This window comes from Fusarium coffeatum (assembly GCF_003316985.1).
Source record: "Fusarium coffeatum strain FIESC_28 chromosome Unknown BRIP53273_contig_49, whole genome shotgun sequence".
NCBI classification, from domain to species: domain Eukaryota; kingdom Fungi; phylum Ascomycota; class Sordariomycetes; order Hypocreales; family Nectriaceae; genus Fusarium; species Fusarium coffeatum.
Window position 1 is genome coordinate 273,688 of NW_022157846.1, and position 25,340 is coordinate 299,027.

At 48.1% G+C, this 25,340-nt stretch overlaps 8 protein-coding genes across 8 annotated transcripts; 4 read left to right on the forward strand and 4 right to left on the reverse strand.

Moving 5' to 3' along the window:
- Positions 1–487: 487 nt before the first annotated feature.
- On the reverse strand, positions 488–3,118 carry FIESC28_02268 (uncharacterized protein; the record flags this gene model as incomplete). Its single annotated transcript, XM_031156418.1, has 1 exon — positions 488–3,118. The coding sequence occupies one exon, from the start codon at positions 3,116–3,118 to the stop codon at positions 488–490; it is 2,631 nt and encodes an 876-aa protein (XP_031019589.1).
- Positions 3,119–4,937: 1,819 nt separating this feature from the next.
- On the reverse strand, positions 4,938–6,794 carry FIESC28_02269 (uncharacterized protein; the record flags this gene model as incomplete). The annotated part of the gene is made up of 3 exons (XM_031156419.1): positions 4,938–6,446; positions 6,509–6,592; positions 6,651–6,794. 3 exons carry the CDS (start codon positions 6,792–6,794, stop codon positions 4,938–4,940), a joined length of 1,737 nt encoding a protein of 578 aa, XP_031019590.1.
- Positions 6,795–9,347: 2,553 nt separating this feature from the next.
- Positions 9,348–11,817, forward strand: FIESC28_02270 (uncharacterized protein; the record flags this gene model as incomplete). Its single annotated transcript, XM_031156420.1, has 5 exons — positions 9,348–9,494; positions 9,643–10,079; positions 10,127–10,598; positions 10,648–10,742; positions 10,797–11,817. The coding sequence occupies 5 exons, from the start codon at positions 9,348–9,350 to the stop codon at positions 11,815–11,817; spliced, it is 2,172 nt and encodes a 723-aa protein (XP_031019591.1).
- A 420-nt stretch (positions 11,818–12,237) lies between these two features.
- Positions 12,238–13,267, forward strand: FIESC28_02271 (uncharacterized protein; the record flags this gene model as incomplete). The annotated part of the gene is made up of 3 exons (XM_031156421.1): positions 12,238–12,389; positions 12,448–13,093; positions 13,160–13,267. 3 exons carry the CDS (start codon positions 12,238–12,240, stop codon positions 13,265–13,267), a joined length of 906 nt encoding a protein of 301 aa, XP_031019592.1.
- A 2,092-nt stretch (positions 13,268–15,359) lies between these two features.
- Positions 15,360–16,830, forward strand: FIESC28_02272 (uncharacterized protein; the record flags this gene model as incomplete). Its single annotated transcript, XM_031156422.1, has 5 exons — positions 15,360–15,365; positions 15,521–15,525; positions 15,582–15,688; positions 15,753–16,526; positions 16,583–16,830. The coding sequence occupies 5 exons, from the start codon at positions 15,360–15,362 to the stop codon at positions 16,828–16,830; spliced, it is 1,140 nt and encodes a 379-aa protein (XP_031019593.1).
- A 663-nt stretch (positions 16,831–17,493) lies between these two features.
- Positions 17,494–18,153, reverse strand: FIESC28_02273 (uncharacterized protein; the record flags this gene model as incomplete). The annotated part of the gene is made up of 1 exon (XM_031156423.1): positions 17,494–18,153. The coding sequence occupies one exon, from the start codon at positions 18,151–18,153 to the stop codon at positions 17,494–17,496; it is 660 nt and encodes a 219-aa protein (XP_031019594.1).
- Positions 18,154–19,401: 1,248 nt separating this feature from the next.
- On the reverse strand, positions 19,402–20,693 carry FIESC28_02274 (uncharacterized protein; the record flags this gene model as incomplete). The annotated part of the gene is made up of 4 exons (XM_031156424.1): positions 19,402–19,497; positions 19,596–20,167; positions 20,233–20,464; positions 20,514–20,693. 4 exons carry the CDS (start codon positions 20,691–20,693, stop codon positions 19,402–19,404), a joined length of 1,080 nt encoding a protein of 359 aa, XP_031019595.1.
- A 2,873-nt stretch (positions 20,694–23,566) lies between these two features.
- FIESC28_02275 (uncharacterized protein) lies at positions 23,567–24,844 on the forward strand (the record flags this gene model as incomplete). Its single annotated transcript, XM_031156425.1, has 5 exons — positions 23,567–23,869; positions 23,922–23,991; positions 24,037–24,054; positions 24,106–24,310; positions 24,355–24,844. 5 exons carry the CDS (start codon positions 23,567–23,569, stop codon positions 24,842–24,844), a joined length of 1,086 nt encoding a protein of 361 aa, XP_031019596.1.
- Positions 24,845–25,340: the final 496 nt, after the last annotated feature.

Sequence of the window (25,340 nt, forward strand, 5' to 3'; positions counted from 1 at the left end):
CCCTGAGAGAAGCATGTATCTGGACCATGGCGTATGACGACGATATATCGAAATTGAAGTACTGTTATATCACTGCAAGACTATAGTCTAGCGATGTACGATCCAATGTTAAGAATAGAGTCTTTCTGGACGGCGAATACTCTGCCTCATCACCTGTATCGAGTAGCGTTGAAGTCCTGCAATGTGTCATAAGGAAGTCGGCATCACCTTTCTACCAAGAAGTATATCGCGATGTATCGTGTCTTGAATCGAAAAGCTGTATTTGTTCTGGGTTTCTTAAGCCAAGTATGTTTCTATCTACCAAGCAAATCATCTGTAGTACTGTCGCCATGATACAACACCTATGTATGCAATCATATCTCGTCCACTGTTTAATCTCGTTATTCTTTTTCTTTTCCATACCTCTCATTTCATTCTTGTTGTTCATCGATCGTCATAACACATAGTCATATATACACCTACAGATACGTGAGCTCAGCCATCTCGTTTAAGCCTGAGGTGGAAGAACGAGTTCATCACGGTTGCCGACCTCGACAAAGCCTGACTCGCCCTTGAACACGTATTCCACACGGAGAACCTTCTCCTGACCAGGCGCGGGGTCCCAGAAGCCTGGCAGACGACTCTTACGCACGCCTTGAGGGATCACCAATGCAGGCCCGTTGGCGTAGGTAGGCTCGTTGACCAGGGCGGCAATGGCGATTGTCACATCGGCAACATCATCGCCTGGCACCAGCAAACCGTCTTCACTGGGGATACCGTATCTCGCGCTAATGATCACAAGTCCTCCAAGAGACATCTGTTGCTTCTGGCGAACCTCGACGGGCTGTGCGAGGAGCGTAGTGACGTTGTCTGCTTCGTATCGATGTCGAGCAATGGCGACAGGCTTGCCGGTAGAAGAGACATCTGAACGAACACGTCGATGACCACGCGAGGCTCGTTGACGACGGCGATAGCTCAAACCAAGCTGCACAGCAGCAAGACCGGCAAAGGGCAATGCGCCAGCCCAGAAGAGTACCTGGGGCCCAAGGAGCGATCGCGGCGCAATGAGCAAGGGAAGACTGAGTCGTTGACCGAGACGAGACCAGTAGACGGAGAGGTGAAGGTTGTGCAAGCTCATACCGACCTCGATACCGATGCGTGCAAAACGACCAACAGACCAGAGGTTTCGGACAGCAAAGTATTGATCTTGGAATCTGTTTGAGCAGAGCTCTGCCTCTAGACGTGCAGGTTTGGACATGCCAGGGTCCAGGGACGTGGGAGGAGCTTGGAAGGGCAGAGCTAGATCCTTGCTATATCGTAGAGCACCAGCTGCTGAAGTGGGCGTAGCAGAAGCAGAGATAGCCCATGTTCCATGCTTGCATGTGCTGATCTCGTAATCAAGGCCTCGAATTCCACCCTCGTCACCAGTAGAGTCTGAGGCACCTGGGGCTGGTAGTCTGTCTGAAAGTCCGGTGCGGAAACCAACTTCTATGCTGGGAGTAGCACCGGGGGCCTCAGCATTGAAGAAGTCTGGGTTGATGGTGGAATGCTCAGAGAAGAATCGGTAGTACTGATCAGAACCATAGCCCCAGTCACCACTGTCTGCGCGGAAGAAGCCTGTGCCATGACGCATCATCTGATAGATTCCAAGAGCAGCACGGGGTTGGAACAATGCACAATCCCGTGAGGACTGAATGCTAGTTTCAGCAATGGTAGGGGTCGTGAATTTGGGCAGAAGGAAGTGGTGATAGAAACGGCTTCTAGCAGAGAACTCAGGCAAAACATCGGCCTCCACTTCGATAGCAGTCTTGATCCATCTGAATTTGTCCGGTGACGGAGACATCGAACGATTGAGGAACTCTTGTCTGTACTGAAGGGTTGTCAATGGTGCAAACTTGTTCTCGACGAGCTGCATGAGCCTCTGTCTGGGAATCGTCAGGGGCAAAAGAGGCTGGTATCGGTCGTATAAGAGCGATGTTGGCACTGATGAGAGGTCCTTTGCGATGCCGTACGTAGATCCAGTAATGGATACTGTGGGCGTAGCAACATGGATACCAGGTTGTGCTGGACCATCGATTGCTTCCTTCTCCCTAGAAGTGAGACCTTCTATCCGGGCAATTCCAGGCTGCAGTAACTTCTGCATTCTGGGAAGCTCGACTGTGACGGAATGACTGAAGGAAAAGTCCAGGATTGAGAGCTTTGGCTTGCCGCTGAGAGACTCAGATGCATCTAATCGAATACCCAGATCGGAATTCGTGCTGACACTGTTTTGTATGCGGTCCCGAACAGCTTCTCTGAAAGCAATCTCGTACTCTGACTTTGTCGCTCCATCATCAGCCTTTGCGAACTGATCCAGGTCGTATTGAGCTCGGCGTGCTGGATCAATGAGCGTCTCGAAAGCATCTTGCACTTGGAGAAATTGCTGGCGAGCAATTGGTCGTAGATGTTCGGGGTAGCTGTCTGGGTAAAAGAGAACGAAGAGACGATAGTATGCGTTTCGGATTTGCTGCTGCGATAGCCCCTGTGCATCTTGCGGGAGACAGAAAAGATCGTAAAAGTTGGAGTCTGTAACCACTGAATTGGGAGGTGCAGTGCTGGTCTCTTTCAATGGTGTATCTTTTCCTTTTGTCGATTTCATGGGGGCCTTTTCGTCTGCTTCGGAGTCGTCTGAGTCTTCTTCCTCTTCCTCCTCTTCCTCTTCTGCCTCCTCCTCAACCTCCTCATTTATCCCATTGTCGTAGATGGAGCTTCCATCATCATCCCAGGCGTCAAACTCTTTTCGAGTAGCGGCGAACTGGTCGTTGAGAGAGAATCGAGACGAGGCAGCTCTCAAGGCCGTATTAGAACCTGAGCCGACATAAGAGCCATATGGATTGTTCGAGTTATATGAAGGATACGAAGAATAGGAAGGCGGAGGAGCTGCGGGAGCGGCCGAGGAATAACGAGGTTCTTCGTGTGTTGCTAATGACTGCTTGGATGAGTTCCTCGAGCTGCCACGGTGGGGTCGAGCGCGGGGTACTCGAAGACTGTCTCTATCACGATCACGGTCTCGTTCTCTGTCTCTGTCTCGGTCACGATCACGGTCTTTCTCGCGGTCGCGGTCCTTTTCGCGGTGACGACGACTTCGTTTCTCGCTCATGATGACTGATGGATGGTGTTGCAAGAGGAAGGATTCTCCATTGGAAGAAGGAACAAACAAAAAACAGACAAAAAGTAGTCACCGCCTCGAGTTGGCAAAGCTCGCCAATCACGATGATATGAAAGCGGATGGATCATCTAAAGGCCTCTCGCACGATTGAAGAGTGGGTTGATCCATTGTTAGGTGAAGTTGGGGCTGCCCAAAACTCCACTAGCTTACAGTAGCACTTGCAGCGCATCAAGCTGCAGGGTCTTGAACACAAGAGCAAGATAGCCTTACATTTATTATAGGTCGCTGTTTCTTCTATGCATGTCTACAGCTTCTTCTGAGTCAATTGATATAATACATGTCTTACACGAATCAAGCAATCGCTAATCTTAACTCTCGGTTCGTTAAACTTATATCGTCATGATAGCTGTCGTAAGCCCCATCTCGGATCAGCGGGCAGCTCCAGATCCGCTGATTACCCCATCTTTACAGGGGAGAAACTCACTAAAACACGCTGGACATGTGGCAGCGTTGGATATGGCCATTCATGGTGGGGCATCCCGAACCTCGACTTTTAGACCGCCCAGCCACCCGTGAAAAGCTCAAGAAGCTATGGAACTAGTGAAGCAGCAGGAAGATAGCATCAAGTTAGCTCGATAGTCTGCCAGGTGGGTGTCAGAAGAATTGTCCCCCAAAGCTTAGGCTACAGAAATAAAACAGCCTAAGTGCCAGTCTAAGCAGGCATAAGGTGATCAAGTCATTTCGTCTCTTATGCTCCCCGGGGCCAATTCTTCTGACACCCTGAGGTCTGCTTATGGGATGAATAGAGTCTTGTATACAAGACAGAGATGAGCGTCATCAAGCATCGCAGACACAGTCAATGGATAAAAAATAGTAGCTATAGCAAACAACAAACCAATGGAGGTCAATATCGCTTTCGTTAGGCGTAAACTTGAAGCTCTGCGCTAAGCCAAAGCTTCATGGTTAGTCCTTATACCTCGGCAATCTAGTGACACAGTCTTCGTTTCTGTGGTGAGCTGTGCTTCCACAACATTCGTCTTAATCTCAGATCTTTCATGCATTGAGTCGCTATGCGAACCATCAATGCTATGTTGTGCATTTCAACAAGCTAAGCAAGGATATGGCCTTGTCGATGGTCATTGCTCATAACTTAAATGGTGGTATTGCTGACAAGGGGTGCGAGATAGAAGGCAATGTTTTCAAATGACTACTTTGATGAGAAACTTTGATAGATAGAACTATATGGCGCGCGGGCGTAGGGACAGTTTAGACACTTTCTCTATATGCCGAGTCTCGGTAGAGAACAACGGTTATCGTGTGTTACTAGACTATCGGTGCAGAGATAGCTGTGATAAAATATCAGTGTACATAGATCATCTGTGTCTCTGCTGGATCTTTAGTTCCGTTCGATACTAAGACAAACCATTTCCCGTTTCTTTAATGTATAGCTACCGTCATTGTTTTATACTCCCGATGGTACAATGATACACAGCACAAATCGCATAAGACATAGCACACGATCATCAAGTCCAAAGGTCATGAACGACATCAGAACATGAACGAGCAGGTAATACAAAAGAATCAATGTTCATCGACAGCTATATCATACATCAAAAAAGCATCGCTTCTCTAACTACTAGCACACAACATATTGTGCTCAAGACAGCCCCATAGCCATGTGAGAGAAAGCCCACACGATAAGAACGCCGAACCCTGTTTTGGATTTTTTTTATGACAAAAAGAAAGAGAATTATTTGGTATAGGGGTGTGGCAGCGAGAGTATTAAAGTCCAGGCCGAATACCAGAGCGACTAGTGCTGATGGTTGTGACTGTGACTGTGGTCGTGGTCGTGATTGTGCTCGTGCGCGTGAGGACTAGATGCGCTGTGCGACGACTCACTGGCTCGTCTTGTCGACGAGGCCTTGGATGATGAATCGGCCGGACAACAACCCTGAGCTTGGCAGTCGTCGATACACTCGAGGAGGCAGCTATCCCCCTTAGTTAAATCGGCACCGCCATCGTAGGAAAGAGCTGCAGCATCGGCATCGTGAGAGTGCTTGGAGTCGAAACAGAACTCGGGCTGTATCGTAGCGCTGTGAATACCGAAACCGTGGAGGCACTTGCGGGCACGACGAGCCAGTTCCATATACTTCTCACCGCTATGAGAGTCGATAGGGAAGGAGACCTGGATGTGCATGCTTGCGACGAGCTTTGTGTCGGAGAGTTGCCAGACGTGGATGTGGTGGCATGTGATGACACCGGGGAGAGCCTCGATATCTTGTCGAATCTCGGGGACACTGATGTGCTCGGGAGTGGCCTGGAGAAGAACACGAGCGGTGCCGCGGGTAAGAGGAATACAAGTCTTGAGAATAATGGCAGTAATGAACAAGGAGACAGCAGGATCAGCGTATTCCTTGCCAGGCCAGTCGGTAAGCCAGATAATAAGAGCGGTAACCATGACACCAATGTTTCCAAGCATATCACCGATGACGTGGAGGATCATAGCGTTCATGCCCATATCGGCGTGGTTGTGACCGTGACTGTCCTTCTTGGTAGCATCCTTGGGGAGGGTGTGGTGGTGACCGTGGTGAACGCTAGAGTCTCGTCGGGGTCGTCGGGAGTGGGAGTGAGAGTGAGAGTGCGAACCGTTCTTGCTGTGACCAAGAGATGAGCCGTTCTTAGCGACACCCTTGAGAAGAGGGGACTCTTCATTGGCCTCGTCCTCTTCCATAATCAGAGAGTTCTCAGCGTCGGTCTCGCTCTCGCTAACCTCATTGGCATCGCCTCGGGTAGCTTCGATAATGCTCTGTCGGAAACTGGCTGGGTGAATGCTCAAGTCGTCGAGACTAGCGAAACGAGAGTGTCCACTCCTACTGGAACGATGATAGTCGCGGCCTCGTGAATGAGTGGAATGTCTGTTGGTGTCGCTAGATTTGCCGTTCTTACGGGAAGCGTTTGCGCGCTGGATAACACCTTCGGGCAGAACCTCAGCGGCGCGACCGGTTTCGTCAGCGAGAGAGCTGTGGTAGCCGGCGTGGCCCTCCTCGGCATCGTGGACGTGGTCGTGAGAATGTCCGTGATCATGATCATGGTCGTGGTCGTGTTCGCCAGGGCCGTGGGAGTGGCCGTGACCTCCAAGAACAAAGAAACCGACAAAGTTGGATAGAAGACCGGTTCCACCGACGATAAGCATGAGTTTGGGGTTGCTGATCTCCGGGGGCTCGATGAATCGGGTCAAGGCTTCGAGGATGATCGAGACGCTGAGAGCGATAAGGAAAACGGCGTTGAAGAAGGCACCTAGAATCTCGGCGCGAACCCACTGGAGGATGGTTAGTTATGCGATCGAATGGTGGAGGGCCTTGCGATTGGGTTTAGACATACGCCGAAGGTGAATTCGTCAGTGGAGGTCTTTTGCGCGGCAGATACAGCCCAGAGACCGATAACAAGGGAGATAATGTCGTTGAGCTATACAGAGTCAGTCGCTGTTCGTGGATCAATTCGCATCTGGCGATAGATGACTTACCATGTGAAAGGCATCAGCCATAAGAGCAAGAGAGTGGGCAAGGAAACCAGAGATGATCTCTACGAGGAAGAAGACCGTATCAATGGCGATCATGACCTTGATCCTGGTGCTCTTGGACCAAGCCATCTTCTGAAGAATACCCATGATGGAAAAACAGATGGCCGTAAGCCAGTAGCAAAAAAAGAATAGAAGAAAGAAAAAAGTGGTTGTTGTTGATGAAGATGGGAAAACGAAAACGAAGGAAAGGAAAAAAGCTGGAGGGGAAGGATGGGATGGGATATGGATGCGATTCTCTGGACTGAGCGGGCCCTCCCAAGGAGTTAGTTAGAGAAGATTTCGGGCGAGCAACCTCGACTCGGTATGAGCTAGTAGCTTTTTGGGTTAATTCCTTATGACGGAATGCGACAGGACCTGTGAGCAGTGGAGGCTGGATCCCTGCTGTGGAAGGGAGAGCCGAGAGGCTGAGGCAAGGGTCAGTTACGCAGATGTTTAGAGGGCTTTTATAACTCCGAGTTACACCAAGATAAGGGGAAAGGAATTGACTCAGACAAAGATGAGGAAAGAAAAAGAAGGGAGATTGTTCTGGATTGGATTGAATTGATCTAGATTGAATGAAAAATTCATGCCAAAGCGCTGATTAATTTCATTGAATGGTTCGTCAGTTAGTGGCAAACGTTAATAAACGTGCATGTACAGTACAGTGCAGGCAGTTCTTAAGGGCAGCAGATATCTTCAGGTGCAGCGGACAGCTAGACTAAGACATCATCAGCCCGGCTAGTTCCAATTAGGACAGCCGTTCTAGCCGTCCACCTTCTGTCAGTGGAGGCTTCTACCTACAGTCTGTACAGAGTATGGACATCTACTGAAAGCTATCGAACCACGGGTAATTAATTCGCTGGAAAAGAAAGTACATTTATTTGAAATTCTTTGAAACTACAGGGTCCTGATAGCAAGTCAATGTAACTCTCTATAGCTACTATCTGTCACTGTTTCTGTTCCGAAACATGGAACATGACAGGCCCTCGGTTCGGGGATATTTTAAGCAGAGTTCGCGAGGTAAAGAATCCGTTCTGCCGGTTCGGCAAGGGTCCATCGGTTGTCACTAGACAAGTCTAGAGGTCCGACTTCGGGAATAATAGCTCACCTATCTTCAGTCTAGTCAACTAGAGAAATACAGAGAGAAACCACCAAACTCTATTTTCGGTAGTTGTCACAGTTATTGATAGAAGACTACTTCTCTTCCAGTATAGCCTCGGGATTTGAGACTCTGATGTGACTGTATCATTAGAGTACCTAACTTAGCAGATCACATAATGATATTTATTGACGTTCATCTCTTTTCGTAAAAAGAACGAAATCTCTGTTCCCCATCCGAGCGTCTCTTCTCGGTGAGATCCATTACTTCGTGGGTCTCTTACCCTCAAAACCGTTCATACCGTAATTTAATAAACTGGACCTCGATCGGTCCGGTCTACCGTAATGGGAAATCCTCAAGGCTGGCCTCTTTCTATCATATCTGGTCGGACTTTTGCTCTCCTGAAGAACTCCCAGCCAGCCTCGATTGTTCAGCTTGCCTATCACTCTGACACATACCAATTATCGGCAAGGAATGCGTTCCTAGTGGTTGCGTGAACAGCCACAATATTGGCACTAAATGCATAGGTGAGAATCATTGCAGACTGCTCAGGGGATGCAGCTTGCCATCGAAACTCAAGATTGGGATTTTGCTTGAGTGAAAACACTAATTGATGGCTTTTGTCAACCAATCCTTGCATGCTTTAGAGACAAGTCTTTGTTCAAGTCTTTGTCAGAGCCTTGGCTTGTCTGTAGAAAGTCATATGTTGTCTCAGTCGCCTCACTTTAAGACTGTGTACGCACTCAAAGCAGAGAAACTTTTCTTTTGGCTACCACACTTGTATGCGCCAAGGGACGGGAAGTCGACTACGCCTTGCATCGTTGTCTGCAGCTCCCTTCAAGTGTTGTCTGATTCTACTTCACCCGGGAGTTTGTCATCGACTTGCAGTCGTAACGTTTCTATCCGAAATCAAGTTATTGTGACCCATACGAACCCATTGCTTACCATTGCTTGCACATACCCAAAATCCATTGTCTGTCTACCCATTGCTTCCCGCATACAATTCAATCGTTTGCTATGGTAGCGATGGAGTTGTCAGTTACTTCAGGCTGTTGCTATCTAAGACACAAACATTCCAATTGGTCAAACCGCATGATTGACAGAAACACTAAAGCTGCATTGCATCAAGATCATGATTATCTTAAACAGAGTTACTTGATAGGAAAAAGAATGATGTAGGGTAAACGCCAAGTTTTGTTTGATAGCCCAACCGGCGATAAATAGTTGGTGGAGCGAGTCAGTAATCTTTAGCGCCTTCAGCGGCCCGTACCCGCACCGGTGCCGCCCGTGCCTGCATTTCCACTCTGCATCTCAGTTGTAAGCGCGATTCGTGAAAGTTATCACATAAAACCTCTTCTTCATACAAGAGCACTTAAATAGGTGATAGAAATCGAGATGGAAGACTCTGCATTATCTGTGTACTGGAGGCCTTTGTCGTAAATTTGCTTCTGTTACGATGGACATGATATGATCCCACGCATTGAAACACAGCAGCTGCTGCGGTTTGCCGTCCCCTGGTACTTTGCCGCCCATCTTCATGCAATCTCCACCGTTTAGGCGCCATGGCATCCCAAATAGCGACACAGATGGTCTCATTTAGCTCAGTTGGTTGGCTCGCTGGAGGATCTGCTGTTCCTGTGACACCTGTTGCCTGTCTCGTAGAGTACAGAATCCATGAGTTGTTGGTCGTCGACTTCGTTATGGAGGCAGTGCGTTGTTTCAAAGACATTTTTAATCTCTTGCCTGCCCTCTAACTGTTGATGTATGTGAATCTTGTTATTTTATTTCCACTTGCATTATATTCAGACCTGTGCCGACTGCTCCTAAGTATACGAATCCGTCGTTTTTGGCATAAAGAAGATGGAGACCGCCGCCAGTATCATCGCTTTTATCGACGCCGCGGCAAAAATCACATCACTCATTATTGAAATCAAAGAATTATGGGGCGAAGCCAAAGCCCTCCCGGAGGATCTTCGAGATATGGTAGAGGAGCTCGATATACTTGCTCTTGATTTCGCAGAACTAAAAGAGCAGCTTGACTATGATCGAGAATTCCATCCCAGCATCAGCAACTCCTCTATAGATCGCAGCTTTATTGCCGCGAGGAAAGCCCAAATCATTCTGGATGACCTTGTTAAAGAGATACAGTCCGTGTTATACTCAAAAAAGGAAGGATTCCAGCGTACGATGAGCGCCTTCAAGTTTCTGTTGAAGAAGGGAAAACTTGAGGGTTGTCAAAAGAAACTCAAGCGGTCTATAGATTTACTTCATATTGCTATAAGTATCCGCCATATGTAAGTATCGTGCTGCCAGACACACGACAGTGAACTAATTATGGGAGGTCTACGACAAGGCAACAAGCAGAGACAATTACCAGCCGAGTAAGGAGTGATTTCCGACAACAACTCACAGATTTCCAGCCGGAATTCGTTTCCATGATCCAGACAGCGATGCGGAACGAACAGATACTTATCAAGAGCCAGAACGATATCCATAAGAAGGGCTCGGAGACTGAGAGAAAAGCAACAGTAACACAAAGAACACGACCATGGCTTACTTATACGAATGAGTCTAGATCCTGGCGAGCGCGGGTCCAGTTGCCAAGCTGGCTGTCACAAGCTGTTTATGATATCCAGTTCAACACAACTATGTATAGCTGGAGTTTCGCCTGCCAGTCTTATAACATAATCTCTCCAGAGTCAGATATTGTTCAGACAATCCAGAAGGGAGACAAGGATGGCGTATTGAAGCTTTTCGATACACGGATGGCATCTCCATTCGACAAAGACCACCGTGGATACTCGCTTCTCTATGTCAGTGAGATGACACTAAGCTTGATGCCTTCTTCTAACGCCCTCACAGTTCGCAGCGCAAAACAAACAATACGAAATATGTCAAGTTCTTCTCAAACTGGGACTCAAGGGGTCTCTTACGGAAGTAGTTGGTGAAGGACGAGAGTAAGTTCATACCTGACATTTGCCCAAGGACCATAGGACTAACTACAAGAATAGGAGTCCATTAAAACCACTCATATACCAGCCGAATCGACAATCGGTAGAAGAGGAATGGAATCGCATAGTTGAACTGTTCCAAGCATATCTTCAAGACGTTGACGAGGTGCCGGTTATCCGGCTCTTCGACTTCATCCACGAGTGGACATACATGGATGATTTCATGTTCATATTCAGGGAAAGGTTTATGCCAAAGTACTACCACTGGCCGATACGAGATCGTCTCGAGGCTGTTCGCCTTGGATCGTTCCATATCTTAACAGAAAATAGCTTCCCCCGTCTTCTTTCTAAGGACTCGGTCATCACGAGGTTGGACGTTTCTCAATCCAGTACCGAGAAGCTCTCACTTGTTCATTCATCAGCTATAGCTCTGGGGATTCGGTTTGCTGATGAAACTATTCCTTACAAGAGAGCTGAGTTCCAGTGGCGGGTCTATACTGAGTCATGGAGGGAACTCGTCACCCAGATTGCATCCGTGGCAGCGCCTGATGACCTTCATAGCGTTGAGCTCGTGAGCCCTTGGGATGTCCACCATGTTCCACATTGGCGAGGGACACCGCTAATTTCAGTTATCGGAGGAGTTTTGTGTTATCTTTCACCAGACGTTACTTTCGTCCATTGGGACAAGTCTTTCCAGGAAACTCTGCGTGAATGGCTGGAAGGACTACTAGAAGCGGGAGTAGACTTGGCTGAGTATGGCAAAGAAGAGCACAACCTTTTGCATGGAGGACTTAAAGGCGCTTTTGACGCAGATGCTATAGAGGCTTCTCGGACGATGACGAGAGAGACCTTGGCAAGGGCAGCATACGGCGCCAAGGTAAGCCAAAAGGCTGACGAGGGATGGAATGTCAATCATTGGGTCCCCATCCGAATTATAGATATAGCTACGGGACCAGAGATAGAGGATTGGAGAATATTTTGGGCCCCAGAGTTTGAGTACATGGCGCGTCAGTTTTGGGAGTTGGTTGAGACAGAGGAAGTAAAGAGCGTTATGCCTGGGTCATGGAATGAGAGTTATTAGCTTAGACTGAATCGAAGTACTCACCTATGCACGTGCTTGTGCAGCCACCTGTTGATACAATCTGTTGGTTCGTCAAACACCCATTTAGGAAACATTTACTGCTTGACAGATATTCATAGATTGCTGAAGAATGTTTTTATTTATGTCTTAGTGTTTTTCTTGCCGCGAAGTGACCTCCATAACGTTTGCGCTGTGTCCTACCCAAAAGCCAATCATGACTTTCTGTAAGGCGGGGAACTCGGACGTCTCACATGAACTTAAGAGGGGCATGTTGAGCTACGTAAGTCGTCATGTCATTTATACCTGCAGGTGCCTTCCCGAGGACTGAAGCTTAACTTCCATCTTCAATTTCGACAAGCTCACCGTTTCAAAAAGTTTGAACCGTACTCCTTCTTCATCTCAACCATATTCACAAACAGCATGGCCACACGTCCAGCAGAGAAGGCCGGTCACTGGTACAAAGCCAAGCCAACCGTGTTGAAGAATGAGCTTCAGAAATACCTGGCAGCAGTTCCTGATACTGTCGATGGAGCTCCTGTGCCCATTTCCGGTGCACGTGTAGTAATTGCGCCGTAAGTTGAGGCCCCTCAAAAGACCGAGTTGGGATGAACTAACAACACCGCAAAATAGCCATGCAGGATACGATTACTCTGGTCCCTGTGCAGCATGGGCATACAAGACTTTGGACCTGACCGGTGCTAAGCGTGTTTTTGTCCTGGGACCTTCTCATACATACTACCTTGAAGGATGCGCAACCTCAACATTTGGCAAATACGAAACTCCTTTCGGAGATCTGACGGTTGACCAAGATGTAGTCCAGCAGATTAAGGATGCTGCTGAGATGGAGGAGATGCCCACGCGAGGAGAGGTCAGCGAACATTCTCTCGAGATGCACATGCCGTACCTCTACCTTCGCTGTGAACAGACCTTTGGTACCCCGGACAAGTTTCCCAAGATCGTCCCGCTTCTCATTGGCAACAACAGCGGACCGGAGGAGAAGGCACATGGCAAGGTCCTGCTCCCATATCTCCAAGATCCCGAGAACGCCTTCGTTGTGAGCTCCGACTTCTGCCACTGGGGTAAGAACTTCAGTTACCAGGTATACTCGCCCACGAACAAACCCTCAGATCTCAAAAAGTTGCGCTCTACCGATGCAGCACCAAAAGGCCCGCCGATCCATGAGACAATTCGTGTCATCGACGAAGCTGCCATGGACGCCGTCAAGAGCGGTGTTCATGATAGCTTCCTTGCGACGCTGAAAGAGACTCGCAACACAGTATGTGGGCGACACCCAATTGGAGTCATAATGGCGGCTCTAGAGTTATGGCGTAAATATTCCCAGGATAAGGAAAAGGGATACTTTAGTGTCATTAAGTATGACCGCAGTAACTTGGTGGAGGAGCCTCAGGACATGAGCGTGAGTTACGTGTCCGCATATGCTGTGCTTTGAGTTTGAAGCATAAACGAGTGGTTGTTTAGCAGGAGTATAATTGTTGGTTTTGGAACTTTGGGAGACTAGAGAGATTGTTGGAGCTGAACTTTTGGAGTTTGATTGGAGCTGAAAGAGTCTCGAGTTATGGAGATGGAATAGTAGTTATGGATGGACAAGTCGCACACAGCTGTACCGTTTATCCGCTCCTGTTCGAATTGGTAGACAATACGAGAAATCTAGATTATTAGCTGTCAAACTAGTATTTTCGGAATTAACCTAAGCAGAATGGTAGAGTCCATTGGGAACGGAGTTAGTGGAGTGTCAGCCTGTGATGCGTTGTAAGTTTCTGCGGCCGAGATGTAAGACGGCTGAACGGCTTCAATGAGGAGGATGCGTCCCGCCTTTGTGTATTATGTACGAACGGATATCCGTACTGTATGTAAGACGAACGGTGGAGCATAGCCAAGATCCCAGAAGACGGAAGATTATGAGAGGCACTGGCCATGGACTATGATGGTGCTTAGACCGTTTGGGTCAGTACGGTAGAAAATGGCATAGACAAACATTCACATGATCGTCAATATCTAAAAGTGAACAAATTGGATTCTCAGTTGGTTTCCGAAAATACCACAAATAGCTTCTTTCTCCCTCTTGGCAATGTCGCTACGAGCCACTTCAAGCCCCACGCGGCGAAGCTTAACTTGATTGTTCGAGACCCCCCTGGTCAATTTGAAATGGGTGGACGCCATTTTCTGAGCTGAGGCTCAGTCAGCCTAAGAGATCCTTAGATCCTTTAGACTCAATTCAATTGAAGACGGAAACGATCCATTCGATTGAATCAGAGTTTGAATCCTTGGCGATAATGACGGATGGCGCCGAAGATGCTGATCATAGGATATAAAACACCAGACTTGTTACAGATTTTCGCTGCTCACACTTTTGAGGATCCAGGGATAATTAGAAAACAGCCGCTCAGATGTGAAACAGTGGAGAGGGAGTCGCCAATGAAGAGACACAAGTTGTTATTTAGGGAGCGACCCCTTGTTCAGGAGACACCAACAAAATAAGTCGAGCATAATGAGTGTCACTATACCGCTAGAGATGTAGGGATGGAATATGTCTGCATGTCACACTCTATACCACATTCAAGTTAACCTCATTTATAGCCCCGGTCACTACTGCAGGTCTCTTTTTCTTGAAATCCAATTGAATGTCTCGTGTCGCATGATGGACCAGACTTGTTCTCTTCAAGTGTTTCTGGCTGTTGCATCTCTGGTTTTGTCCACATCGCCTATGTTTTAGTAAGAGGCCACAATGACGAACAAGAAATCTCTTACGTAGGTAAAGCCCTCGACTGGAATCGGATTTACATCCTTGGTAACAGTCGATTGGACCCTGCATAGGGGGTATCCTACGGAGTAAGCAAGGTGCGTGCTGCTAAGAGTAATGTTCTAGCCCGCTAATGGCAGTGAGCGGCGTCCCACCAAGCACAAGCGCCCTTAACGACCTGACTTTTAGCTAAGGTACCGCCTGGGCTTACCCTTACTGTACACCCCCAGATAGAAATGGACCCGCTAATTACTCAGTGGCTAAGTGCTATGCTATGCTTCCCCCAGGCAGGGCTGCTTGCTCACTCTCACTGCCACTTCTGCTGCAACCTTGAATGCACCAATCTCGCACTCGCGCTCGCTCTCTCTCCATTCCTGCTGGGCTCTTCCTTGCAAACTCTCCATCACGTCTCATTTCCAAAGATCTTTTATTATTTTTTCCCTTCCTCTTTAAACTTAACCTTTTCCTCTCTCCTACTTTCACTTTTTACCTCCCTCTCTCATTTGCCGTCTTTTTTCCTTTTGCACTAGAAAGAGGAATTACCAGGCCCTCGTGTTTCTCTTTGATTGTTCTTACTATCCCTACTACTCCTTTCTCCTTGCTGCGCGACGAGAACCACTCACTTTAATATCCTAACACGGACACGGTACGGAACAATTTCAGAAGAAAAGATACGACAGCAATCAATTGCTCGAAACCGACGACCCTCGATTAAAACAGGGTGAATTTTATACAAAGAATCGCATTATACAGCCGTTAGAGCTACAGCTCTGTCGCTACAATGAGTGTTAGTTTGCGCCTCCTTTCCAACCCTCGTATTCTGTTTTGATGTGAACTCGTTCTCTGGACGTTACACAATGAGCGCAAAAGAGCTTGTTTCTGCATCAAAATACATGCGAGGTCATACCTATTATTTTTGTTCAGTTTACTAACATTTCGCAGTACGGGTATGTTCCAGCTTCAATCGCGCGGCTCTCGACAAAACCACTAACTTACGTCGCAGATACGGTGCACAAAATCCCTACGACGCCCCTGATCAGGGCTACGGTGGCAACAACGGTTATGGCAATGGAGGCGGCTACAACAGCCCACAAGCTCAGGGCTATGGTGGTGAGACTTCCCGACTTTGTTTATCTGCCTCCTCCACCACATACTGACATGACTTGAGGGATAGGTAGCGTTGAAATGGAGCCCCTTGCTCAGAACGGCAGCTCTTTCGGCCATGGCAACCCCAACGCTATTCTTAACGAGTGCCGTGATATCGACCGCGGAATCGACACCGTCGAGCAGAACCTCGAGCAGCTTCGTATGATCCAGCAGCGAACCCTCGACGATGCCGACAGCTCAGGATCCAGCGCCGCCAACCGTCAGCTCGACTCGCTTTCCGCTGACACCATGTCGCTCTACCGTGAGCTCACCGAGCGAGTCCGCACCATCAAGTCCAGCCCTGAGGCCAGCTCTGCCAAGAACAACCCTCATGTCACCCGTATTGATCGCCGTCTCAAGGCCGCCATTACCCAGTACCAGCAGGTTGAGTCCCAATTCCGAAAGCGAACCCAGGACCAGATGGCTCGTCAGTACCGTATTGTTCGCCCCGATGCTTCTGAGCAGGAGATTCAGGCTGCTGTTGAGGACACAACCGGTGGTCAGGTTTTCAGCCAGGCTATGATGCAGAGTGACCGCCAGGGCCGCGCCCGCGCTGCCCTGAGCGCCGTTCAGGACCGTCACCAGGCTCTTCAGAAGATTGAGCAGCAGATGGTCGAGCTCGCACAGCTTTTCCAGGACATGGACACTCTCGTTGTTCAGCAGGAGGCCGCTGTCACTCAGATTGAGCAGAAGGGTGAGGAGGTTGTCGAGAACCTGGATAAGGGTAACCAGGAGATTGGTGTAGCTGTCAACACTGCCCGCAAGACACGCAAGAAGAAGTGGATTTGCCTGGGTATCTGTGGTATGTATTCCCGGCTCGAAGTTGCTATTCAACAATTTGCTAACTTGGAAACTCAGTGGCCATCATCGTCGTCATCGTCATCATCGTTCTCATCTACATCTTTGTTATCAGACAGAACAACAACAACGGCGGCAACAACAACAACAACAACGCTAAACGAGCCATTGAGGCCGCCTCAGACGCTATCATGCATACAGCTGTCATGCCTTCTCTATCTCGCCGCGTTGCTGCCGACAGCGAAGCGGCTTCGCTCATCAAGAGCGTCGCAGGAAGAATTCACATGCCTCAGCTACCGCGAAACTAATCGTTGGACGGTGAAGAGTGAAGTTTACGGCATTCAAATCTTGTATCTCGGGGTATATATAACCGACGACGAGATTCGAATTGGAGGGAATTAAAAGCAGTATCAGGCTGTGTTTGTTTTGTCTTTTTGCGTATTCCCATTGGATTATAACTGCTGCTATAGCCCGATAGCGCCTGTCTGATTTCTTTTTGTTGATACAACCGGGCTTGAATCTGCCGCTGTCTGGGCTTGGTTTTTCCTTTACTACTTGCATTTGCTAGGGGCGTTCATAGTATGAGCTTTTAATCACATTTCTTATTCTTACCTGCTGTGTGCGCTTTTGACGATACGTATCTTAATGTTAAAGAGTTGAGTGTAATAATTCATGCAAATAATGCCACAATCGGAAGGTCTAGTACGACCCGCAAACCTATCAAACATATTCCATACGCCAAGCTGTAACTCTGAATACCCAAGGTGTCTGGTCCACCTGAAACTGATAATCCACAATGCATACTGAGCGTGATATCGGTGCTTCAGTTTTATCGAATTTCCATCTGGTGATATGTTAGTATCAGTATCGGATAACTTCGGATGAATAACTTACCAGGCTGTGCCGATGGTACGTCTCATCCAAGTCTTGCGACAATTGTCAAAGGCGGTTCAAAGTCTCCAGTGTTATCATCAATCATCCTCCGCCTTTGCTTTTCCCTTCCCTTTGTCTTCTTCAGAGTCAATCACCGCTTCATCCGGCGCAACTCCATCGTCTACGATGGGCTGAGTCTCTTCCTGTTGTCCCATCGCCGCACGTCTCCTCTCACCCTCATCAACAACCTTCTTCAGCACCCCCATCCGTCTTTTGAAATCCTCTGCCAGCACATCAACATCTTCACCTCCTATAGCGCCACTTCCAGACCCAGGTAATGAGTCAGGTCTCGCCTCAACGGGTTCGCGCTCAACGCCTTCAACGCGCAGCATCGCGCCGCCGGTCTCATCGCCTTCGCTTTGTTGCACTGCGATACTGGATTCTGTTACCGCAAAGTCGGGTGTTAAGCTGGACGCCCAGGATACAGCCCAGCGACTAGCTGAACCTTCGGGGGCGGGCGCGAGGTCGACTACAAGCGCGCGCTGCGATGGATCTTGCACGGGCGTGGAAAGAATAGAGTGGTCATCGTCCGAGAATAGGTAGTGAATGCGCGGGTGAACAGTAGTATTCGTAGTCGAATTCGTCAAAAGCGTAAATAACGGTTCGAAAGACGGCATATCAGGTTCAACCTTTTCGACAGAAGGTGAAGGTCCGACGTCGGACTCCGGAGGAGACGGATCTCTATCGGTGGTTGACATTTTGGCAAGATGAGCTTCTAAGATGGAAAGGATAAAAAGACCGAGCTAGAAGCATCTTTACTCGTAGTTCGATCTTGTTGACTGAGATGTTGAGCTGTGAAGTTGTAGGACAAGTCCATGGGATGACGGAAGGAGCTCAGCTTATCTTATCGGCACGTGGATACTACAGCGTGTAAGTCCTAGCACGAGACGGGGAAATTCAGTCCTCTTACGAGGTTTTAATCATTGTCACCCTGGAAATACAATTCCTAGACAAGATGAAAGATGAGACTCGCGTATCTTTGAATCTTGATGCCCTCGTAAATAGAGTCTGACCGTTATTTGAGCGTATTTGTTTGTGGCTAAACGTTGTAAAGGTTAACTTGAGCTGCATGAGAGTATCGTGACTTAGCATGTGACTGGACCAGCCACTTGGAAATGTCTACAGCAAAGTCTACTAACGCGAGAGGCACATACTTGACTCAGATCTTTATGCAGGTCAGAATGGATTATCCAGTTATCTGAAGCTATATATCTAGGGCGTTATCTCATTCCATGACATGTTGTCTCATGACATGAGTTGAACTTGGACATTCTGATATGTAATGACTTGTACAGAAATAATTCATCATCAGCCTGACCCTGAAATTTGGATAAAGATTCCGTTTTTCGATACACCGCGGTTTAAGTTGTCTGCATCTTCATGCACTCTGACGTCTATCATCACCCATGACTTGTCGCTTATTGCCCAATATGGTTCTGGCTCCCTGCAGCCTGACTTGTTCAACACCCTTCAACAAAATCTATATCTCATTTGACTCAACAGTCACATAATCACCTTTGTTCTTCCCACGGATAACAAGACTAATCTGGTATACCGACGAGTCGTGCGCCGCAAAGAGAGGGTCACTGTGCATTAACCATCCAGACGAGCTTATAGTGAAAAAAAAAATGAGTTGGGCAGAGTCAGAGTTGGGCATCCAGAGCCCTCATCCAATCCAGCTGTCCAAGTTAACGCCGGCCCCGTCTATTGTGTCTATGTGTATTTCCGTGATGGCTATATCCTTGCCTCTATTTTTGGGTCTTCCCAGAAGACCTTCCTTTTTCCGTACCATAACCTTCATTCCCATAATATCGTGACAAAGGAGATTTATACAAAAACAGTAACACCGCGCCAGAAGATACCCGCTCTCAAGGTTTTGAAACGCCGTGTCGCTAACGTCCAGCATGCAAAAAGAAGATTGTAATCAAACAAGAAGCGGTAAGATTTCAAGAGGAAGACGAGTGTAGGGCACGGAAACCAGCCGCAACCAAACTTCTCGACTTGTCCTTAGAATCTGCGGGACCGTTCCAGTAAAAGAGACCCTAAAGCCGCTGTTAGCGATCCATTATAAATGTCAGACGGAATAATGTAGGTCTTGTGCTATGACACAGCCTTCATCATCCACAATTCGGTTACTTACCCCTAGTCCCTTTTGCTTGCAGAAACCCGCCTTCATCTTGACGGTGTCGGGGTTGTCGTACGTCACAAAGCCACCATCTGCTCCCGTGCAGTGTGCTGCCACATGGCGTTTGTCGACGACTTCCTTGCAACCCTTGCGTGGGAGCTGGTTGTACTCGAAAGTACCATCCTCAGCACCTCCAATGCCTTTGTACTTGTGTCCTGCTCCTGAACAGTGGAGAAAGCTTCGTCCGAATGTCGGAATACCAAGAAGAATCTTCTTCGGTGGGAATCCCTTAGACATGAGATAAGAAACCCCTGAAGAGGCTGAGGTCTCTTCCTTGTCCATCGCGTAAAGCTGTGCATGGTGTCCAGCCTTGGGGGTCCACGAGCCGAAGAAGTCGTAAGCCATCAGGTTGATGAAATCCAGGTATTCGGCAATCTCCATTAAATCGAGAAACTGCAAGACAGCCTTGGCTGCAGGAAGTGCAGCGGTGAGGACATAGTGCTCCTCGGGAAGATGAATTCGGACGGCTGCCAGCAGCGCCAAAAAGTCATAGCCTTGTTGCGCATCACAAGGGTATTCCCATGCAACTATTCAGAAAGTCAGGTTCCTGTGTAGATTTGGACAGACTGAGACAATGTTCCAGACAACTTACTGTCGATTCCATCCAGGCCAGAAGCTTCAACAAGGCCCTTGGCTGATCGAGCAAAGTTGTCTCGCAGAAGGGTGCTCGAAGCCACGGTGGGAAAGATTTCTGAAGAGTTTCCACCACCAATTGACAAGACAACTCGAAGATGAGGATGCTTTTGCTTGAGGTGCATCAGAGATCCCAAGCCACCTTGAACACCATCAACAGGCGCACCAGCATCCGCCCACTCATCACTCAACTAAACGAGTCAGTAACCTCCACTACGAAGAGTTGAGAGAAAAACTTACGAAAACACCACCATCTGCTGAAACACTGGCGTAGGCGTAATAGACATGGTTGATGCAACTGTAGTTGAGCATTCCTGGCGTATCTCCCTGGTATATCCGGTAGTTGGGGAAGTATACAGCATTTGTGAACATGACATCGGACAAGTTCGAGGCCATCTTGGACTTCCTTGAGGAGCTCATGATGAGTGATGTGAAATATTAAGGAAAGATGAAGAGAATTCTAACGCAAGCGTCGAAAGAATATATGAGAAAAGGAATATTGACCGAATATATGACTTCAATGTGTGTGTCCTGCAAGAACCTGCATAAACCCGTGGTCAAGATCTTCGAGGTGGTCTTAAACTGGTGTGTCGGTCAACAACGTTAGGCACCAAAGACTTGCTGATGAGACTCATGATTGCGAAAGAGAAGGATCCAGACTATATAACTCTCAACACCACACCAACGCAGCCAGCTAATAGAGCGAGGGTCATCTAGTTGATGCCAGGTGAGCAGGGACTAGCCTCCAAATTACGGAGGGTCCTGGATTCGGTCGGTATTACCATGATACATGACATAATTGCGGGGAGGTATGAGAAGAAACACAAACGCGCTTGCGTTTGTTAGAGCTGAGAAGCAGAGGCTTCTTGGGAGACCGTGAAAGGCACTTGTCCTGTCGGATCGCGTCGCTACTTAGTATTAGCCTGCCTTTTTTGATGCTTGGACCACGCCTATTCGGGCCTTGTCGAGAAGGTCAAATATGTAGCCCATGAAATGACGGTTGGTGTCCTTGGCGGCCCAGCCTTGAAATGGAGTCGGAGATCCGGGGCGAGAACGCTATTTCCCCTTCTAATAGAGTCCGTGTAAGAGGACCCTGAGTTGTTGGGAGATGGTTCTTAGTAGAATGAACTGACCGTCGCTACTGAGGCAAAGCGGTGATGTTGAAGCATTGACGGGGCGGCCTTCCCGAATCATCCAACAACCCTGCTATGATGCGCAAAGATGAAACACTTTGACATACAGGCCTGCAAATGAGGTGCATTTTCAATACCTAAAAACAGTAAAGACCGTTGTCACGTTCCGAGCATGAACCATGAGCCTCGGTGCAAACCGAAGCGGCATATGTCTTCGGCCCATCGCATGCCAATTTCTGTTTTCACCGGCATTGTTTACCAGTATTGTATGAACAGGGCTCGGATTCAATTCGGCACCTCAGAATCAGGGCGAGTCATCCGCGTAAGAAGCTGTATGGTTCAAGGGATGAAACAGTCTCAGCCAGATGGGACAAGCTTAGCAGCATTGTTCTTGATGTCACAACGTCTGGATTTAGTATCAGGATGATCCAGGTACAGTTCAGAGGGCAGTACAGCACAGCACGGCATCCCCATCTTTGGATGAGGGTGGTACCAGAAACGCCGAGTCAGAGCACAGCTTCTCGATAAGCAGTCAAACAACCGTGCGGCTCCATGGATTCGTCCTGCCATCAAACTTCTGGAAGGTTTGGAACGCGCTACGGCGAATGGTGAGATTAGTTCCATAATTAAACACCGCCAGGGATGATGAAATTTGGGCGCAATCTTCAGTGGACCAAGTGCTATGTTTGATGTTCGGCATGAGCCGGGACCATGTAAACAAATAGCCACTCATTTGTTTCCCAAAGCTCTAGAACTTTTCTGTATGATTTATTGTATAGAGCCTGGTTTGAAATCGGAGGCCCGTGGTAAGGAGCAGTTCTTTGCTGCAAGCTAATGATTGATCCTTTGGAGACCGAGACTAGCAAGTCGCTCCGCCTTAACGGGTGAGAGTTGGGCTGCTTTCAATCAGACTCATAAGTTACTGAACACTTGAATATAGCAACAGGTTGAACTCGGCACCATGTCAGAGCTCAAGTACCTGGTTGTAGCTGATTGCTTGTCCTAGTTCCCGGCATAGATCCCGTCAAACTTTCATACTCCTTCGCCTCAGCTTCGCCTCAGATAAATCTGTACCTGCAATGGCCAGGTTTGTCAACATTGTGTGTAAAGTATTGCGACATCATGCAAATATGCAATATCTTGAAACCGTGGTCAGATAACTTTGCGCAAAGCCACAGAGCTACAGCAAGACATGTATCTGACTGTATGAGTCGGAAATAAAGCCAAGAACCGGAAGAGGGTTTATTTATCCCCGCTTAGCTGCATCGACGTGTCTCGCATACCTTCTGGTTAGTATGTTGGATGATACCCGAAAGACAATACCCGGTAACCGTGTAGGTTAGTGACGCGGAGGCGGAAATGTTTGTTGGTTCTGCGTGTGAGACGCAGTGGTCAGCAAATTGGCGGCAGACGGCTGGAAATCCTGCAGGGCTCCTTGTTGCATAGGCAAGGCTACCTCGATCAGAAGGAAGCGGAAAGAGACGTACCACCATGCAGAATCCTTGTTGATCCAGCCTGTACTAGGTTTGACATCTGTCAAACAATCGTGTTCATGTTTACTTCTCTCGTGAAGCTGAAATGGCAGGGCGACAACCAACAGTTTCCACCAACACCTTCCAAGCTTGGTTGGTGGCATACCTGTCGTGTTAAGGTGAATTCACGTCTGTCTCAGCTTCGACTCTATTGAGGGGGGTTTTTGGTCTTGTTCGGCAGGGCTAGGCGGATCAGATCCATGGGAAGCAAACAAACATCCAGTACACAGTACCCCCCAACTCGGAGACTGGACCAACAGTCGAATCGCAGACTGCCTTTATGCGCCATCCGCATATCTTATCACCAACGACTCGCACAGCTATGTAGGCAGCTGAGAGACATACCGCAGTATGAGTTGATCTCACCAATACCAAGAGGTCAAAGCCTTTGTCAGAGGAGGGGGTTTTCATCGTGGTAGCAAACGTGCAGTATCCCCATGACCTCTTGCATTATGTCCTCGAGTAAGAAATGTCCATGCCTTGTGTACTTTATCGGTTTCACAGGGACGATCATTGTGGCGCACCAAAGCCAAGCATCCCAACACAATGATAAAGTGTATTGAATCCGTCTTCTGCGTACCTCGAGTAATTCTGTTCTCGACTTGTAACCCACTGAACAACGAGCAAGATGCAAGACAGTGATAGCCACTCCTTCTCTCTGATCTCCGAGCCAGGGATCGAGACGATATGCACACCGACGGAGCAAGATACCGACGAGTATGACTTCGTTTTTGAAGACGGCAGATCTGTGTGCTTACAACAAGAGGATGATTCGAGTTGTTGCACTTCGTTGGCGCCCAGCATGTTGGATTATGAACATTCCCATGGGAGACGTTACCACGCTTATCTGAGTGGGAGATATCCATTACCGAATGACAAAGGCGAGCAGTATCGCGAGCTAAACGACCATCTTTTGATGCAACAACTTTTCGTGCGTTCGAGTTGTGAACGAAGTGCGACTTGTACTAAGTGCTCATTTGTAGGATGGCGAACTCTTCTTGTCCGATATTGGTGATAGACCGAAAAGGATAATCGACATCGGCACAGGAACCGGTAAGTGCGCCGACAGTTGGCAAATGCTGTACTAACAACTTGTAGGAATTTGGGCCGTGGATGGTAAATATTTGACTGTGAACAATTAGGAGGTCTTTGCTAATGACTGCCCAGTGGCCGACTTATACCCAGACGCGGAGGTAATTGGCACGGATCTATCGCCAACTCAACCCAAATCGATGCCGCCAAATGCAAGCATGTTTGTTGAAGACTGCGAAGACCCGTATTGGGCGAATGGCGACAACTTCGATCTGGTCCACTTCAGGGGAATGGCCGGGTTCCTTCTTGACCTGAATGCTATGGTAGCTAATGCTCATGAGTAAGTGACCATGTTCAAGGGAGGGATTCCTCTAACAAGCGAAGACACATGAGAGACGGCGGTTGGATCGAGTTCCAAGACTTCGATTACACAATTTGTTGTGACGACGGCACCATGAAGAAGGACGACCCGTTGAGAGTATTTTTCGATACCTGCGCCAGAGGAATGCGAAAGTACGGGTGTACCAACTATGGCAAGAGTAACGTTCGAAAGGCTTTCATATTTGCTGGCTTCACCAAAGTTCACGTGGTAAATACGAAAGTGCCCATCTCCCGCTGGGCCAAGGATGAAGGATTAAAGGACATTGGTACACTGATGGCAGCCAATCTCATCGATCTTATCGGGGCCATGGCTGTCAAGCCGTTGATTGCCTTGGGTATACCGGCCGATGAGAGGAAAGAGATGGTTGCCCAGGCTTGTCAGAGCCTCAAGAACGGGAAAGCTCATCGATACATCAACTGCCGCTTCGTATTTGCCAAGAAGATTGGAGGCGAAGCTTGTGAGGTCGACTCTGATGCAGAGTCTTGTGTATGAAGTCTTGGGCAGGAATCGTTTGAGGAGATCAAATTGTTCTTCATTGCGGAGGTGTTTGTTTTCATACGGAAGGCACAGAGTGAAAGAGGCGCATACGATAATGGCAAGAGCATCTGACCTATCGTAGGGTAGGAGCTGGCTTTCGCGGGAAGGAGCTAGAGCAGCAGATTGAGCGACACTTTCTCATATCCATATTTTCAAGTTCAGAAATGATAACGAATATCAAAAATAAATATTCATAAACAAACAAAAAGAAGCTCTTAAATAATCCTGAAACCAAGCTCATGTGGAGTGACGTTGGTGGTTTAGTGGTTGATCCTAGTCGCTGACAAACCTTAGCTGCGCTGCACTAAGATGTCGCCTGCAGCTTGAATTTGTTAGCTCACCTAGCTTTGACGTTGATCTTAACCTCAACATAACAATTACACCACGCGCCAAGCAGCATCAACAGCAACTCCACGACATACTATCGAAATCGCATCAGTCGCCTTAAAAC